Below are 18898 nucleotides of genomic sequence, written 5' to 3'. Positions count from 1 at the left end.
GTTTTTTACTTTTCTTCGTAAATAAATCTTGTAGCAGAGTTACAGCAAGGGTTTTTCAGTGGTGGAAATCCAATACTGAAATTTTCTTGTAACGGAGATCGCAGCTGATGGATGCTTAGCAATGACAGATGCCTCAGGAGCGCATACAGGATTCATATTTAAATCGACTTTTGCAGCATAATAGTAACAGATACTAGTACATATCGCAATTTGATTTAAGTAATGACCAACTTTTAATTCATCTAAAATTTGACAAATTTTGTAACGTTCCATGTTAAACTGTGAATACCATTTTTATGAATGGATTCCACGATTCCATCCACGTTTTCCGCATCATGGAAATCAAAGGGCCCTACAATTATACTAGCAAGATTTGTACTCTTGCACTTTAAATGCTTCTATTCTTGAACACTTAATGATTATCTAATCAAAATAAAAGAGCAGTGCTGAGTCTAGGAGAACTCACCGGTATCACACACTAAGGACGCATTGCGTTTTACCCAAGTAGCGGTCTAAAACTGTTTATTTATTCACCAAATGGACCCAAGTTTACTTCAAGAATGAACAATGAGGCATAAATAAGTTTGAAGTTCAGTGTTTTGAAAAAAACAGAGCAAACGGTAGGAGCAATCTATATTATAGATCTATAAATGAAGCATACAGACTTTATTAGAGCCACAGAAAAACAAAAGTTTCAATGAAAATGCTCAATATACAATTCATTATGTACATTAACAATGGTTCGGGGTGAATATAATGTAGTTTAATGGAAAACTATGTGAATGGCGCTCTGTGATGCGGCAGGATTTTTTTGTCCGCTGAATTTAAATCCAGGTCTGAAGTTTCTTGCTCTCTTCAGCGTGCAGCATCATGTCATGCAGCATCACCGCATGCTCTCAGTGATTTCAGCTGCACCAGCAATGGATGCAACCCCGAAAACTATTGCCACTGATTTTTGCCAATAACCGATTGTTCCAGAATTCATTTATCGGTGCCAATTAATCGGTTAAACCGATACATCGGTCGACCTCTAGAAGACACTGCAAGGCAATCTGTTTGAGTTCCGGGAGGGCTAGCACTAACGTGCTTTCTTCATCACGAGTAACTTTAACTTGTGCAAGGATTTTTTGGAAAAGTGACATCCAATAGGATAAGATCCAGTTTCAGATACAGCATTTTGTTTGGCTGGTGCTTTCAGAAGTGGACATGGTATGCCCCTTTCTGGCATGAGGATTTTTTGCGTGTTTAGAGCAATGTATTTAAGGTTTTTCCTATGCCTAATTAACTTTACAAATCAATTCAAATCAAATCACTTCTATTGTCACATCACCACAGCACATGTGCCCTGGTGAGTGAAATTCTTGGAAGCATTTACACACAATTTACATATAGACATACTTACAGACTTATACATATGACAGTGTGTCATATGCACATACATATACTTGGTACACACAGTGTATTATTAGACATACTTACAGTTAATTCACATTTGTCAATGTTGAGTAAGAGGTGGTTCTCTTGACACCATTTAGTCAGTGAGTCTTATCATTGTCAGTGATCAGGCCTATCACCGTTGTGTCATCAGCAAACTTGACGATGATGTAGGAGCTGAGGATGCAGCCCTGAGGAGCACCAGTGTTCAGGGTCAGTGGGGATGAAGTTTTGTTGCCTATTCTGACCACCTGACTTCTGCCAGTTAGGAAGCCCAAGAACCAGCTGCACAGAGATCTGTTTAGTCCCAGGATCTGGAGCTTCGCAACAATGTGGCAGGCACTATGTTAAATGCTGAGCTGTAGTCCACAAACAGTATTCTCTCATAGGTGTTCTTATTTTCCAGGTGGGAGAGAGCAGTGTGTAGTGTGAAAGCAAAAGCATTGTCTGTGGAATGGTTGCTATGAGATGCAAATTGCAGCGGATCCAGTGGCAGGCAGCACAGAGCAAAAAAAATCCAAAATTGTCATCAAACTGCATATGTAGCTTGTTGAATGTTTAATATAGAATACAGTGAGATGCTACATTTTATTCTTTCTGACATTAAAGTGCTTGAACATGACAAGCTTGTAATCATGACTTCATAAGTGGGAAATAGCAGGTTAACACTGTTAAAATTAAAATACATAATGTGATTGTGGCGAGTGGGGCGGGGCCGAGAGGCATGGGAACGAGGAGTGAGGCCAGGTGTAGTGATTGGAGATGAGCTACACCTGAGCCCCACCGCTAGTATCGAGTCCCACGTAGGAGATGGAAGGATATAAAACTGGAGCGACGACCGTGAAGGACGAGAGAGGACCAGGCCTGGGACGTTATTTTAATGTGTGTGCTTTTTATTTATGCGCACCAGTCGGCCGTGAGGGGCTGGTGCGCCGTTTTGTATTTATTTCGGAGAGTAAAAATGAGTTTTGATTGTGCGCCGGTTCCCGCCTCCTTCTTCCCGATGAATATGGAGATTTGTTTGTTACAGTGGTGCCGAAACCCGGGAGAAGGAGGGACGCGCTGCTGAAGATCCCTCGCCAATCACTGCAACGAGAAGCAGGTGTTACTTGTTTCTCACTTGAGCCACTTACCACCGCTCGTCTCCTCACTCTCTCTCCCGTCGCAGACCTCGCTGAACCACGCCTCCGCCGCCACAGTGATAAATAAATAATTTGCATTATTACAAATGCGTGGGAACGAAGGTCACCAAAGGCCTGATAATTGGTGCTGTTACACAGACTGGGAGTAAAAAACAGCCCTGGATTTTCCCCCAAATAGGCCCCACCACGACTACTAACAGCCGCTAAATAACAAATAACATCACAAAACCCATGATGACTGAAATTTGTTATTGTATGAACTAGGGGTGTCCCCAACTAAGGATTTTCATAGTCAAATCGAAATTTTTGAATCTTGCTATATTCGACCTATAGTCGAATCATGTTTGGGGGCAGGGCAAAATACATTGAGTCAAGTCAGACATTTGACAGTCATAATTACTGATATTAACACACAGGGAAAACAAATGTTTGTGTAACAAATGCCTCGCAGATACAAATGGGGTAAATAATGTTTTGATGTTTTGATTAAAATATAGTTACCCCAAAACATCAGCGAAACCCTAACAATTCACATTTTTTACAACAGTGCTCTCATTATAAAGTTAGCCTATATGACCGTAGTTATTAATGTTCTGCACTTCTGTTTAGAGCTGTGCGTACTGAAGATGACCACTAGAGTGAAACATTTGATGGCAAGTTTTTAATCAATGGGATTAAACTCATAATTTCATATAGATTAGGCTTCGTTATTTATACAACATAACGTTAATATTAGGATTTATTTGCTGTCTGCAAAAAGAGCCCGAATGAAAATCAACGTTTCTGTGCGGCTCTGAATGCGAACTCCTTTTGTGGATGCGTTCTTCAAGAAACAAGTTTAGCAGCTAAACTCTAAAAGTTCACAGCGTTTTATTGTAATGGTGTTCTCATTTAAATGGTATGTGTGTGACATTCCCAGTCATAGTTATTAATATTCTGCATTGTAGTTTGTCCTGCTCGTGCTGCGCGCTAAAGCGATAATCATCGTAGTACTACAATGAAGCGCTTTACTCAAAACCAAATGCATCTTATATCAGGTAAATAATATATCCACGATATATAAACACCGGCTGAAATGTTTTGAAATCACTTCTTGTACCTTATCGAAAAAATCCAGTCTCTGCCTGTGTCAGTTTGAGTCTTGGTAAAGTTTTACATCCCTGCCACGAAGATGCTCCTCTGTCGGTCATGGATTATGGAAAGTGAAACATAAATCTATAGGGGCGGTTGGATTTATTCACGCACTTTAAAATATTTATTTGAAGCTTCTTTTCAGATTCTTATTCATGGTTTTATCAAAATAGGCTGCATATTAACTTATTGGGAGAAAACGGCAAATTCTATGTGAAATCAGTAGGGGTAGGTATGGATTCAGATGTTCCAGATCGATTCGATTCGATTTCGATTTCGATTCTCGATTTGATTTTCTATACTCTATTCTTGATTCAACTAAATCAATATAGATTTACTACAAATACTATATTTATAAAAAAAGAACTGTGAACATAAGTTTACAAGTGGGTAATTAATAAAAAAAAAAAAATTAAGAGCCACAAACCTGTATATTAATCTCTCTTATTTTAGGTACACTTGGGTACATTAAAACAGAACACATCCTTAATTTTCAAATGCATACAGTTGTGTTAAAAACATACAATAAAATTTTGATGCAAGATGAAAAATGTATGCTGAAAAAAGTCAGAGGTCGCATTCCTTGATCAAACATGATCAAGTTATTTCATTTTTAAGATAAAATAATCATAAAATGTTACAAAATCTGCTGCAACATTGAGGCTCAAGCCTATGAACAATGTAGGACAAATAATACTGGCGTATTGGTAATAGTTCACCCAGATGACAGGCTCATTCATCGCTCCTTGGTAACATCGCGCAAGGCAAATAACAGGGTGACATCTAGTGGAGAACACTAGTGGCCTTTAAGAATCGATTTTGAATCGACCACATTTAAAAATAATAATTAATTGAAAAATCAATTTTTCTTTTACCCAGCCCTAGAAATCAGACATCGGAGCGCTCACATATCGACAGAATTGCATAATCATAACAGCCCGCGAATATTCGACTGAGAGATTGGTAGTTGAATCAGGCTCCTCGAATCGAAGCATCAAATCGTCGACTATTTGGGGTCACCCCTAATATGAACTAAAATACTTTAAATCTACATAAAAAGAACAAAACAAAAATTTATATATGACATAATGATGTCACCTAGAATATGTCACCTATATATGAAACCTACAATCTAGAAACCTTAAACAACAACTATTCTACAGTTTGTGTGCGTGTGTCTCTGTGTAGCAGTTGCGTGTGTGTTGTGTGTTTGCGTGTGTGTGTGCGTGTTTGGCGCTGCTGGTGCGTGTACTGGCATGTGTGTAAAAACACTGGCTCTGATTGGCTACCATGAAACACATGACTCTGCCTTAGCTAATCATAATCTCTTCTCTCGTTATTAGCCCACCTCCTCGCTCGCTGTGTGAGCCAGGGGTGCGTTTGGATTGAATAGATTATTAAATTAATGCATAGTAACGCTTCGCATTTAACGTCCAGTAATGGTAACGGCGTTGTAACAACGGGAAAAGTAATTAGTTAGATTACCCCTATACTGAAAAAATAACATCGTTACCTAACGCCGTTCTTTTAAATGCTGTTATTCCAAACACTGAATATAACTAAAGGGGAATGCCTATATTATACTCAAGACACTACAGTGTACTTTAGTAAAAACTAAACTACAGTATATATTTTGGTTTCAGTATGCACTTTCACGGGTAGAAAGTTGGAAAAACACGGATTACAGGTTGCCAGGAACGTGGCATAAATCTCCATCACCTGTTTTCAGATGGAGTGGCATTTACTACACAGATGCGTAGTGCACTGACAATTAGGCAATATTGCATTCAGTATTGCAGAACTAATTGCCTGCAATATATTTATATTTATTTATTTTTATTTATTTTTTGAAGGAGGGGGCACAACAATACTATTCTGCTTAGGGCACCCATTTAGCCCTGTCCTCATCCCATCCTCTGGCATTATCAAAAGTACCACGACACATATGCATGTATTCCTTTGTTTATAAACAAGGCACAACACATGCGTCATGGTACTCTCAATAAAGCAGTCCCTAACTAGACTCTGGAGAACTAGAAACCTATACTGTGGTCAGTGTAGGTTTGGTGGATGCCAGGAGAATATTACGCAAGTTGTTATGTTTGCTGAAGGAGGGATAGTGGTGTAAAGCTTTTTCCAGGGGTTGGCCCCTTGCTTTCAGTGAAGAAAAACCTTAATGCTTCAGCAAAACATTTTGGATAGAGATTCATCGATCGACCGGTCAGGGACCGGAATTAGCCAGTTTTTCGCATGAAAAGCCCAGACCGGTGACCGGTCAATTCCAAGCCAGTCTGTTTTGACTTCACACTTGTAGTGATTGATAATGTATTTATGTCATGCAGGATAAGGCTTGCTAAGCCCGAGTGAGTGTGTGAGAAATACTTGTGCAGAAATCAAAACAAATTAACACAACTGCACACGCAGAAACTTACGGATGCATTCTGTGTTAGTTAAAAAATAAATGTATGATTTAGGTATACAACATTGCACAACCAAAATGTTTCAACACAATTGAAATGTGATTTCATACATTAGTAGTTCAGTATAAACAAGAATTTGTAATTAAGTGACAGAGCTGTTTTATATCTCTGAGCAAAACAGCAGGGTTTTGTTACTGAATGAATCCATGTTTTTGATCGAAGTGATTAAATGAGTCAGTAACCCACAACGCCACTTATGGACTCATAAGATAAATGTCATACAGATACACATAACAATGGCCTATGATGCAAAGTGAGCCAGATGCTGTGGGGGAAATTGAGTCAGCATTTCAACTTGCCCCACCATAAGGCACTGTAGTTACGTTAAATCTCTGAATTATAAACTGGTATTTCAGTGTGATATATTACTGGTTTAGTTTATCATTTATACATATAATTTGCAGTTTATTTGATAGGGACAGTGTACAAGTGCATCAAATCCATATCTGATAAGAGCTAGGAAATGCTTTTCATCACATTATAATCAGATATATCTTTCCACCTGCAGTTACAAACTCTCTGTTAAGTCTGTTTTTAGAAAGACTACAACTTTGGTGTTCAACACATTGTTTCAGAAATGCAAACAATTAAATACAGAAATTTAAACTTCATTTGGTTGGTTTTTTCTTATTAAAATTAACTGTAAGAAAATACATCTAACTCTTTGTAAAAGGAAATTATTTAATTAGGTTTTTTAATTATTATTTATTCCACATGGGTTTGAATCAGATTTGGTCAGATAGTCATTTTACATCCAAATGGTGCATCTTACCCACTGACTCAACTCGGGTCAACTTACCCCAAAGGCCAAGCAAACTGAGAACACTTTTTTTTTATTTTATTTTTTTTATAAGAATTCATATTTTTAGAATCCTTTGTCATAGATACATTCTGATCATTTATGATATCAAATGATAGGAATACTTTCATTTGGATTGGCTAGATGCTTTCATTGTACTGCTGTGTCATTTTCCCTAATCTTGAAGACCACACAAGTAAAAAGTGGCCAATCTTACCCCACTCTACCCTATAAGTATTAGACATTTAATATTTTACAGCATAAATCTATATTATATACTAATAAACAACTCATTTTGGACATTTATATTATTTTGTTACTCTCTATAGGCCTATATTATTAATTTGGTTTTAATAATATATCATGTTATAGATTACTAGTATCGAGACGACTGATTATAATGGGAAATAGAACAATACTTAATTACAAGAATTGAAGTTTGACAAACTAAATATTCTATATGGTGATTTAACTTCTGGCTTGCTGGAGCTTTGTAATCATGTTTGCAATGTTGAACTGCCTTTAGCAGCCTCCCTCCGCTCTGTCTCTTTCTCTCTGTCTTCTTTTTTTGTGAAGGCATTTTCTTTGTTTTTGTTTTTTGTCTCGCAGTGAACCAACAATAGCACATTTTTTATTGTATATATTAGATCTGATCAGGGTACAATTTGATTAGACATTCTAATTCAAAGAACATGGATATTTTGTACAAGTTATTAGCACTTTTAAAAGGCCGAGTCATTACCGCCAAAATTTTAAAAACAAACTACCAACTAATTACTAATTCACTGGATGAACCTCTGCCACAGACTAATGTGGATCGTAATGCATTTACCTGGTACTGCAATGACCTTCAGGGCTGTGGTCTCCACTTCAGAGATCGGCACACAGATTGCGAGTGATGCTGCAGAGCGGGCGGTAAAACATGGAGCGGATTAGTGGAATCAGCAGATCTTTTACGGAGCAGTAACAGAATGCTTTGGGGTGATGGGGCGGGGGGGGGGGACTGGTGAGAGGGGCCCTCAGCCTATGAGGTCAAAGAGGCAGTGGCTCTAGCCACGGGGCCACACCCCTGTGCACTGCCCTGATTCATATCTTCTGACATAATTGCATACCGTACTGTACTGTACTGTACTGAACCATACCACTCAGTCAAAACCCGCTATTTAAGTTAAAAATAGCTCCTAAATTGCTGGTTTAGGAGAAACTCCTTGCTATCAGCCATGATTATCCTAAACTGTTTATTTAAAGGCTGCTCGTATGCGTATCCACTTATTGTTTGCAAGATGCAAACACAAGCTGTACTTGTTACTACACATACTTGTTAATCAGTAACACTTTGTCTATACATATTAAAAAAATGGCAACATGAAACCTCGTTCTACAGTATCTCTGTGATTAACTCACTGACAGAGACCCATCCGTCAGTAAAAGTAAAGCAAAAACATTTGTGTCACATAATCCATAGCAACGAGGTCTACCTTTTCTCTTATATTAAGATTGCTCCCAATTCTAAGTAAGAGGTGGTCTCAGCAACTTTGTGAATCGGTGAAGGGGTCATGAATAAAAATTAGACCATAAACTCAACTGCTTGATTCGCATTAAAGTGTATGCAGTGAAACCGATACTTCATGTTGAATTAATAATTGTATTTCGCTCATTTGCACAATTGGTTTAGAGTGCCTTGAGTGGATTGATGTAAACGTTTCATTTTTGTATGTCTGCAGAACAAACCTCCTCCACCAAAGAAGGCGACCTCTCCTGCTGTATCCAGCGTGTCCACCGTGTCCTCTCGTCTACCTCAGCGCTCAGCCTACGGACAGGGTGCTGGCACAGGTATGGACTCGTTTTAATCAAACATTCCCTTCTTGTTATTTTATCAAGAATCACTTTTGTGAAGCTGGACATAAGCCAAATTATTAAATTAAACCTACCGTATTTCTCCTGCATTTGACCACTTTAGTGAACTAAAGCAAGATTGGTTTTTAGTGCTTCAAATCTGTCTTATATTATTTATTTATTTATTATTTTATTTAAATGTTCAGTTATTTTTGTTATTAGGAAAAAAGTTTTTTTAGCCTATTATACTATATTTTGAGACTAAATTTCAATACCGTGATAATACTGTTTACCTTGGTAAAAGCATGAGCAAATAATCGCAACAGGAAAATTTGATACCAACTTATCCCTAATACTACATCGTTTTGAATCCGTTTCAGCGGTTCGTGTGTACCCAGATATTTCTTGAGATTATGCCATGTTTATGGAATTCTTTTTTTTTTTTTTAGAATGAGGAAAAAAGATTGGATAAGAAAAGCTCTGGTTCATGTGGATAAGCCCTCAGTTTGAAGTCCTTAAATACATTGGTGATATGGTCACATGGTGGCGCTATAAAAGAAAAAATTATTTGTGGCCTAATTATTTATGGTCAAAATTTTATTTTAGCTTTATTTCAATAACTTTTTTTTTTTTTTTTACATTTTGTTAAAACATTTATCTTGGGGGGGGGGGGTTGTTGTTTTATTTATTTATTTTTTAAGGTACCAGTAACATCAGTGATCCTCTCAACATATTGGTTCTAATTTCGTCCCACCTCCAGTTGTCCCCATTTAATATTTTTTTTACATCTGTAAAATCGTTTTTGGACTCTACACAACATTTAGAGTGCACATTAGTGCCATCGAGTTGACAAGCATCCAGACATAAAGTTCAGAGGTGGTACTTCTTTATTCATATTAAAATAAGGACATCAAAAATAAAACAATGTAAAGCTCTCAATGGGTCAAAAAGCACTTTCCCCTCTCCCTCAATAGGTATTCCTAGCTGCAAAACCTCATCCACTGGCTCAGTGAGGAGTGTATCATCAGGATTCTCTCCATTACGAAACACCTCCTCTGGCTTGACCAGCCCTCCCAATGAGTAAGATACCAGCTCACTGACCAGTCCTGATATTTGACATGTTCTTTAGGCTGTAAGATCATAGTTAATGTTTGTGGTTGTAGAGGGAACATGAAACCCAAGGGCATGGTTTCACAAAGCTCGCTGAAAAGTCCACCTTCTGGGATAGGGATGAACAAGAAGAAGGTCCAGAATGCAGGCAACTGTATTTCAAGGTATGACATTGCAAGTATTGGTGTATTGCACTGTGAACTGTGGGTGACTTCTTATGAATTGTGGTTATGAAAACAAATTAAATGGAATCAACTGCTCCTACTCGGTTCTTTTTTATGTCTTTGCCATTTCACAACAGTACAAGAGGTCTTTTAGTCAGTTGTTATTCATAAAACTTCTGGGTTGTGGTTTTGTTTGAAATAATCCACACTGACTCATACACATCTATGTGAATTTTTTTTTTTTTTTTTTTTTTGTTAGGAATGATGTGAAAAACGAAAATGAAATCACTGTTTCCACAATGGGGACCAAGTTTTGTCATGAGTGTGGGACCAGATACCCCGTGGACTGGGCCAAGTTTTGCTGCGAGTGCGGTGTGAAACGAATGAACATTTATTAAGCACATATAAAAGTAAGACTGACCCACTGTAGCCGCAGATACATGATTTCTTTGTGATGTAGAAATATTTCACTTGTAATCTGCTTCAATTTCTATAGAAAGGATCCCATCCCAACCTTCTGCTCAGTTTTTATTTACATTTTTTTATGATTGGTTACTGCTATAAAAGGAGTAGTGTTTTTTCCTTTATAGTTATGATTAAAATAATGATACATTACATTGATTTAAATTGATCTAGGCCTTAAAATGGGACCATATCACTCGTAAAATGCAAATATTATAATGTTAACATTATTGTAGTCATTTTGAGGGAATTTAAATGCTCTAATTTTTATTTAAAAAATATATATTCAAGGTTAAAAATTTTAAATGCATTGACAACAGTTCTTTCGCTGAGCAATTCGTTTTCGTATTTGACTTTGTTTTTATATGTTCTTGATTGTTTTGTGTTTTTAACAGTATTGAACAAGAAAATGACTTGAAGAAATCGTCGTCGTATATTTATTAGACATACAATCCATCACATCTGTTCAACGTTCGTTGATCTAGTCTGTCCAACATATTTACACATCAACACAACATACAAAACTTAAAGGCGACTGCAATGTCATGTCACATTCTTCAAGAGCATCCACCACATTACAACCTTCCGAAAAAGTAGCTTTACAATGGTATTTTATTGCTTCCAAGCCTTTAAGCTTTATCATTGCTGGTCCAGAATGAGAGAGGTCGAGGAGTTGGTGGTCGTTTGCCGATCTCAAGCTCATATGTATTTCAAGCATCACTCTGCACCTTGTTATGCTTGTATTACTGCTTCTGCGGCAGTAAATATAGCTTATGAATACCTGTTTTTGGGATTGTGACAAATTTTGCCGTTAAAGGATAAAATGGTTAAAATGGATTGAACTTATCTTACATAAATAAAGTGGAAACATAAATCAGACTGTGTTCTGCTTGATGTGTTCATTTAATTTGTTTATTTAGTGCTGCCAATTTAACACATTTAATACAGTTATCTATTTATTCAAAAATATATGCCTTTAATCACTGACCCAGTGTTTTTAAAATGCCTATAAAGTGATTAACTCGCAATAGTGTTATTATTTATTTTTATTTAGGGTATTTTCCTCTTTCTTTTTTTTTATATACCGTATTTTCCGGACTATAAGTCGCACTTTTTTCATAGTTTGGCTGGTCCTGCGACTTATAGTCAGGTGCGACTTATTTATCAAAATGAATTTGACATGAACCAAGAGAAATGAACTAAGAGGAAACATTACCGTCTATGCATATAGCGCCCTCTCGCGGCTGTAGACGGTAATGTTTTATCTTGGTTCTTGGGTCTAAATAAATGCAACTTATAGTACGGTGCGACTTATAAAAGTTTTTTTTTCCTCATCATGACGTATTTTTGGACTGATGCGACTTATACTCAGGTGCGACTTATAGCCCGAAAAATACGGTACATGGTTCCGTTCCATATTTCAGTTTCTCTTCATGAACCCATTTTTCCTTGTGCAGCTACTAGCATTAAGTTGCATATAAAATGGGAAATAATAGGGATACTCCACCCTAAATTGAAAATGTGTTCATTAATCCCTTACCCACATGTCGTTCCATAACCATAAAAGCTCAGTTTGTCTTCGGAACACAATTTAAGATATCTTGGATGAAAACCTGGAGGCTTGAGACTGTCCCATAGACTGCCAAGTAAATAACAGTGTCAAGGTTCAGAAAAGGTATGAAAGGTTATTGTTAGAATACTCCATCTGCCATCAGACGTGAGTTACATGAAGTGATGGGATCACTTTTTGTAAGTGAAGAAAACAAAAATGATAGATTGCACATCTGATGGCAAGTGGAGTATTCTGACAAAGACTTATCGTACTTTCCTGGACATTGAAACTGTTATTTCCTATGGGACAGTCACACTCACAAGCCTCCAGGTTTTCATCCAAAATATCTTAAATCATGTTCCAAAGACGAACTGAGCTTTTATGGGTATAGAACGACACAGGGGTAAGCGATTAATGACTAATTTTTCGTTTTGGGGTGGAGTAACCCTTTAAAGTGGAAATTTTATGTTAGAACATAGCAATACAATATTTATAAAAATCTCCATTAATGTCAAATGTTCTGGAAAACAAAAACAAACAGTGATGTACTGTTATATAAAAAAACATGTAAATTGAATATGTGAAAAGTTAACAGTTCTTTATACAGGGTTAGTGACCCTAAAAAAAGTTAATGTACCATATAAGCCCACCTGTTGATTTTATATATGCATGTATGTATAGGCAAGGATTTTTTTGGCATGTGTTGCTCACAAAGATATATGCAGATGTAGAATGTAGATGTAGAACGGCACAAATTATCAACCATGTTAAATAGAACCATTTCAGTAGCACCTTAAGTCAAGGTTTAAGAATTATGAACTAAAAAAACTTTTTTAAGAAACTAAGAAATAACCTCATATTAAAATCATCAACTAAATACACAGAAAGAAGTTAGAAAAACACAATGAGCGTAATCTTTGGATTTACTGTAAGCCTTTAAACTCGTAAGACTTTGATAGGGTCACTTCCCAAATATGAAGCATGTGAAACAACAAAGTTGTATCTTGAGGCCTTAAAAAATAATAATAAAAAATAATATAGGCTTTGAAACCAAGTTTCTAATTTGTGAGTTCCATTTTGCTGATCCCTCCGTACTCAAAGATAACAATCCGAAGTACAAAATTTTGAAACATTTCATGCACAAGTAGTATGTGTATAGTTCGCACATATTTTCCCACAAAAAGTTTTTCTTCAGTGAAATACTGAATAGTGTGAATGGCACATGGTGCGTCCAGTTTCTTCTTCATATTTTGTACAATCATTTGTTGTAATAGAGCTACAGGATGGATGGAGCTCAAGTATTATATACCGGTTTGCTCTGAAGTCTTCCCACGCTCTCGAAGGTCTGTGCCGAATGACAGATATGCATTGTATTGTTCGAAGTGTCTCTGTAAGTTGGCGAGAATGTCTTTCACTTTGCATAGCTTCCAGTTTCGTGTTTGCTGTATTGGCTTATTTTTCCCCTCTCTCTGTTCATCCACAAATTAAACAAAAAATTAGTTTACATAAAAAAAGATGTAAAGAAAACTGAATGTGAGGAAACACGTGGTTTCGGTTACCTTTTCATGGCACCAACATCTCAAGGACGTATTTATTTCTCCCACAAGGTTATGTAACGCATCTTTCAGATTTAAGTTCTCTGAAGACGACTCGGTTCTTCTCAGTTTTCCGTTAACCTTGCAGATTTTTCTGTGGATGGACTGTGTCTATGAGTGGATCAGAAACAAATCAGCAAATGAGTGCCAACAATAGAGGAGAAGCTTGTGTCACTAAGCAGGGTTGTTAAATTAACGTTGTCTATGTGATGTGAACAACACCCAGCTGACCCTGCACTTCAGATGGGTCTGGAATGTGTGGGAAGGGCAGGTCATAACATTTACAAAGGGAATTAGCAAAATACTAAAGTGAAAGAACCAAACGGCGTCACGTTTAAATGGACGAGCCTTAAATGACACTTTTAAAAGGCTGTCAAGTATGAGAAACAACTTCTGCTCTTTCAGTTTGAGAGAGGAAGATGACTAACATACGTACACTCTTAAACAGATGGGGTTTGTTCAATAGAGAAAAATGTACAGACATTTTCTTACATTTTTTAGCTCCTTCGACATGCTGACATTTCTTACTGTGCAGTTTGAACAGAGTTGTTCAATAATAGCCTCCTGAAAAGTAAAAAAAGTATTTATATACACACACACACACACACACACACACACACACATACACACACATATAAATATTTCAAATGTTTCTCTATTTACTTGATATATAAATGCATATACATTGTTAATCTTCAGTTCACTTATAAAGTAACTCTGTAAAACACAGTAAAAGGTTTTGTGTGTGTGTGTGTAATAATAAATAGGTAGCTTACAGGAAAACCTTAATTATATTTAACATACAAATTTAAGTAGTTTCTCAGTATAAACTATATGGTGCGTAATCAGTTATTTGTCATTTTGTTTTTTGTAGGATATATATATATATATATATATATATATATATATATATATATATATATATATATATCCTACATACAAGTGAGAATATTCTAGCATGAGATAATCCGTTTGAATCCCTTGGTGACATACATGAGGTAATAATACTTACAACGTGATTCAGTTGTCTGCTAATGATATTGCGGTAATCCTCGGTGATCTGGTTATTATTGTGACCACTTTCACAGGAAAAGGCAAGAGGTAGTATAATAAGCATCAAAACAGAAGTGCCAAGACGATGCTGCGAATACAAAAGTGCACACGTGTAACGCTAAAAGGTTTCAATGGCACGGTTTCATTCAGTCGTAGGCTACGCATGATTTCTACAACACTAGGTTCATGCGTAATGCAGTTAATGGGCTACAATCCATTCAAACATGACTGAGCTTTCTGGATGACAATTTCCACATAAATAAACCCTCGTGAACATTCACTTTCGTAATAAACACGCTTTCTTGTAAATCACTTACGAGTTTCGTTTTGATTGTTACTTATAATCACTGGGAATCCCCAGGTAAAGCTATAAATACAAGCTTTTCCAGTAGTCGGGCTCAAACAAAGCTGTGCCCGGGAAGGTAAGAGTAACGCGTTAATTCAGCTCGTTTCTTTGAGACACTTGTTCAGTTTTGCTTTGCTTGAACTTACCATTGGTCATTTTTGAGGCATATTCACATGCAGACCGAAGCCGTCACTGCAAACTCGCCAGAAGATGGACAAATGGAAATTCATGTTTTCCTATTGATTTTCCCCGCGAATCAAGTCAGGCTGCCAGTTGTTTTATTAACTCTTGACGCTTTCTTTGTCTTTATGCCATTGAGACGCTTATAATCCATAGGAATTTAACGTCACAGCTGGATCTCATCGCTTTCGGTTTGCCTCTGCATGACTTTGGCTATACCGCTTCGAGCCATGCTCCGTGTGAGGCCGAGTCGAGCGGAGAGGACAAGTTACCGAAAGGAGGGGCCTTCCCGGTTTCCACATGACGGCTGGTGACAGCTACACTCTTAAAAATTAAGTTGCTTCAAAAGGTTCTTCAGGAAATCTAGTCAAATGTCCTTTAAAGAGCCATCTATAAAGAATTTTTGTGGAACAGAAATGTTCAGATGTTAAGTTTCTTTATGGAACCATTAAGACAAATAGGGTCTTCTATGGCATTTTTTTAAGAGTGTAGAGTCAGTCTGTTTTGATCGCATTATATCGTTTGAGAATGACTGTATACGAGTAATTATCTACAGTGTGTCTGTGTCAACGAAGTATCAAAGTTGGTTTCTTTGTTAGGTTCATGTAAGGGGTTTCCAAAAATGTGTTTCTTTAAATTATGCAATGATTCCTGCACCTTCGAGTTCCATCGAATCTTATCGCAATTAGTGTCAAGTGCAGGTTTTTTTTGTTTGTTTTGTTTATCATCTTAATCGGATTCTTGCCTGGAAATGCAGACAGATTCTTAGATTAGGCCCGAAGGGGATAAACGTTTGGAAATCGGATTAATTTGATCGTTTTTGTTTAATACCTGGGGAAGTCATGGCCTAGTGATTAGAGAGTTTGATTCCTAACCCTAGGGTTGTGGGTTCGAGTCGCCGGCAGTAGGCCTTACCATGTCTTCGGTGTGCTTGAGAAAGGCACTGAACCCCCAACTGCTCCCTGGGCGCTGAAGCATAAATGGCTGCCCACAGCTCCAGGTGTGTGTGTTCACTGCTGTGTGTGTGTGTGTGTGTGTGCACTTTGGATGGGTTAATTTCTGAGTATGGGTCACCAGACTTGACTGTATGTCACTTTCACTTTCAATATTAAGCTATACTGACCATTCAATGCTCGGGTGACCAAACTTAACTTAACTGACCTGACTGAGGGCCATGGGCCAAATGTTAATGTTGCATTATGCAGCAACATTATGCTGTAGATCATTAAACCATTACACATATGCTGTAGATCATTAAACCATTACTCTGCTGCAAAATACGTCAGCGAGGCAGCAAGTCACCTGCCTAAGTTTTCAGATGCATCTGAGCTCTGGTACCTCCAAAAAAAAAAAAAAAAAAAGTGACTTGATTTTCAGCGCTGACGACTGTTGAGAAAATAAACCGGAGTTTACTTTTTTAATTATCCAGTTTCATATTTTAATTATCATTATTTTAAATAATTTAGACCTGAATTTGATTATAGCGATTTGAAAAACTCAAAAGTAAATAATGCTCAGCTTTAATCAAAGTTAAGAGTCTCACGCAGATACAACAAACAGAGTAGGCTAGCCTATAGTTTCGTTTTGTGTGAAAACATGACTGAAGGCAGACTGCTGAGGGCAATCATATGAAAGAATCTAATGTATGACTGAATTACTTCAGAAAAGGATGATTGTTATCCGAAGTGTTGAGATTTATAGAATGCACTTAAGCTTACTGTATGTAGAACTGTTTAATGAGCAGATTAAATTAAAGGCTGTAATGTTATAATTTGTTTTTTTTTAATTGGTCAAAACTTTATTTGAACTTAGTAGACTACACGTCAGCAGATATGTTATGAATAGTTTTTGTTAGTTTAAAATAGTTTTTTAATGTTTTTATTTCAGTGTTTATGCAAACAAAAAGTGCATAGTGTGGCCAATTTTTGTTGGCTTTTGTCATAAAACTTGATAAAATGATTTCAGTGTGTGTATCTGTAATTTCTTTTATATTTCCAGCACATTTTAACAATACCGTGCATAACAGTTTGGACTGACATATAGTACTGCATAACCCTGGTAGCTCCCTGTGCTATACTGTATTCAAATGGATTACATTTTTTAATGATTAAATAACCAAATTTCTTAACCTTTTTTTTTTTTTTTTACATTTCAATGCACAAATAAAACAAAAGATGTTGAAACAAAAATATGCATTAGATCTCTGGCCGGCGAGCCCTGGTTTCATCTCTAATTTTTTTTATGGTAAGTCAGTATAAAAGTAAATCCTGAATATAAACTATTAAGACCTTCATTCTAAAAACAATCATAGGAAATTTTGCACGACACATTTATTGTCTTTTAGAATTAAATTAAATTCTTGTATGTGGTATTACCTAAAAATGTAGATTAAAAAAAAAATGTTTATGTATTTTGACCGTTTCAATTAAATGCTTCCGGTAAACTATCCTACTCAAATTAGTATAAATTACAATGTTCCCCCACACACACACACATACAAATAAAAATGTTAAGGACAGTTAAGGTTTCAGAATATTAAATCACAAAACAACATATGCATGAACAGGCAATAAAAATGGAATGAAAGAATGAAAAAAAAATGAAAGAAACATAAGTTATTTGATACATGGTGAAACATATTACACACTTTCCTAGACAACTTGATAAAAGACTGTTTAACAGATCAGTTCTGAAAATTCAAATACGAATATTTGAAATGAATCAAACATTCATAACAGACATTTGAATGTATTTTAAGTAATAATCTGTCATCTGTCTATCATTATATGTTTGTTACTGTTATTATAAAGTGTTATGAGCACAAATGAATAAAAAGCACATACCTAAAAATAACTGTCTTGCTTGAAAAAATTCTTAAGTTATATGATGTTTGCTCAGTAGGCCTTGGTTATTGACTTCTCAAAAATGTGGCTACCGTTCTGGCAATTTTCTTAGGCAATTATGAACAAACATAGCCCTAGTAACGTAATATAATATTTGTTCAGAGCTATTTGGCTTTGAATGATGTTCTCAAAACATTAGAACAAATGCATTATTTATATATTGCTCAGTGAAGTTTTTTTCCTCAAATGTTTTAGGTCACACATCTAAAAATGTTTAAATGTGACCACTTCAGAATGTTCTCAGAACATTTAAAAGTAACATTCCTATAATGCAAAATGATAAAATGGCATGTTGCCTTAAGATTTGCCCCAAGAAAAAAAACAAAAAAACAACAGGATGTTGTTTATCTTAATGTGAACATTTTTATTAACTGAGACTAATCTGTAGTGGAGGATTACTCAGTGAGACAAGAGTTGGCTCCCTGTGCATTCTGGTTAATCAACTTTTAACTGCAGTTATGACAAACGTTGAATGCAGTCACATTTGGCAGTGAAATCTCAAACATGCTCAGTCAGCTTGATTTATTAACCTTTCATCATGCATTCAATATATTATACTTCAGAAGAACTAAAACAATTTGAGCAATAATTACAGTACAAACTAACAATGCAAATATCAACCACAAAATAATAGCAAAGGTTGCTCATTTTTTGTATGTTTGTTTAAATATTACAATGTGTTAAAGCCAGAGGCAATAATATTTCAATGTG

The 18898-nt window shown here is 36.3% G+C and overlaps 1 protein-coding gene and 1 long non-coding RNA gene across 3 annotated transcripts in view; one reads left to right on the top strand and one right to left on the bottom strand.

Moving 5' to 3' along the window:
* The window catches only part of LOC113041952 (zinc finger C2HC domain-containing protein 1A-like), a 22165-nt gene extending 10730 nt beyond the window's left edge, over positions 1-11435 (top strand). For both annotated transcript variants that reach the window (XM_026200545.1, XM_026200544.1), the window contains 4 exons: positions 8711-8819; positions 9797-9902; positions 9986-10096; positions 10356-11435. In XM_026200545.1, the coding sequence (XP_026056330.1) occupies positions 8711-8819; positions 9797-9902; positions 9986-10096; positions 10356-10494 (465 nt within the window). In that variant the 3' untranslated portion in view covers positions 10495-11435. The remainder of the gene's footprint in view (positions 1-8710; positions 8820-9796; positions 9903-9985; positions 10097-10355) is intronic.
* Positions 10982-18898, bottom strand: LOC113041953 (uncharacterized). Its single transcript, XR_003275488.1, has 5 exons — positions 15251-18898; positions 14718-14846; positions 14198-14269; positions 13670-13816; positions 10982-13579 (listed from the first exon to the last, which is right to left on the bottom strand). It is a non-coding gene; the product is annotated as an uncharacterized LOC113041953 (long non-coding RNA).

This window comes from Carassius auratus, chromosome 24 (genome assembly GCF_003368295.1).
Source record: "Carassius auratus strain Wakin chromosome 24, ASM336829v1, whole genome shotgun sequence".
Taxonomy (NCBI): Eukaryota; Metazoa; Chordata; class Actinopteri; order Cypriniformes; family Cyprinidae; genus Carassius; species Carassius auratus.
Note: the sequence above shows the minus strand (reverse complement) of the source record. Positions and strands in the feature narration are given on the sequence as shown.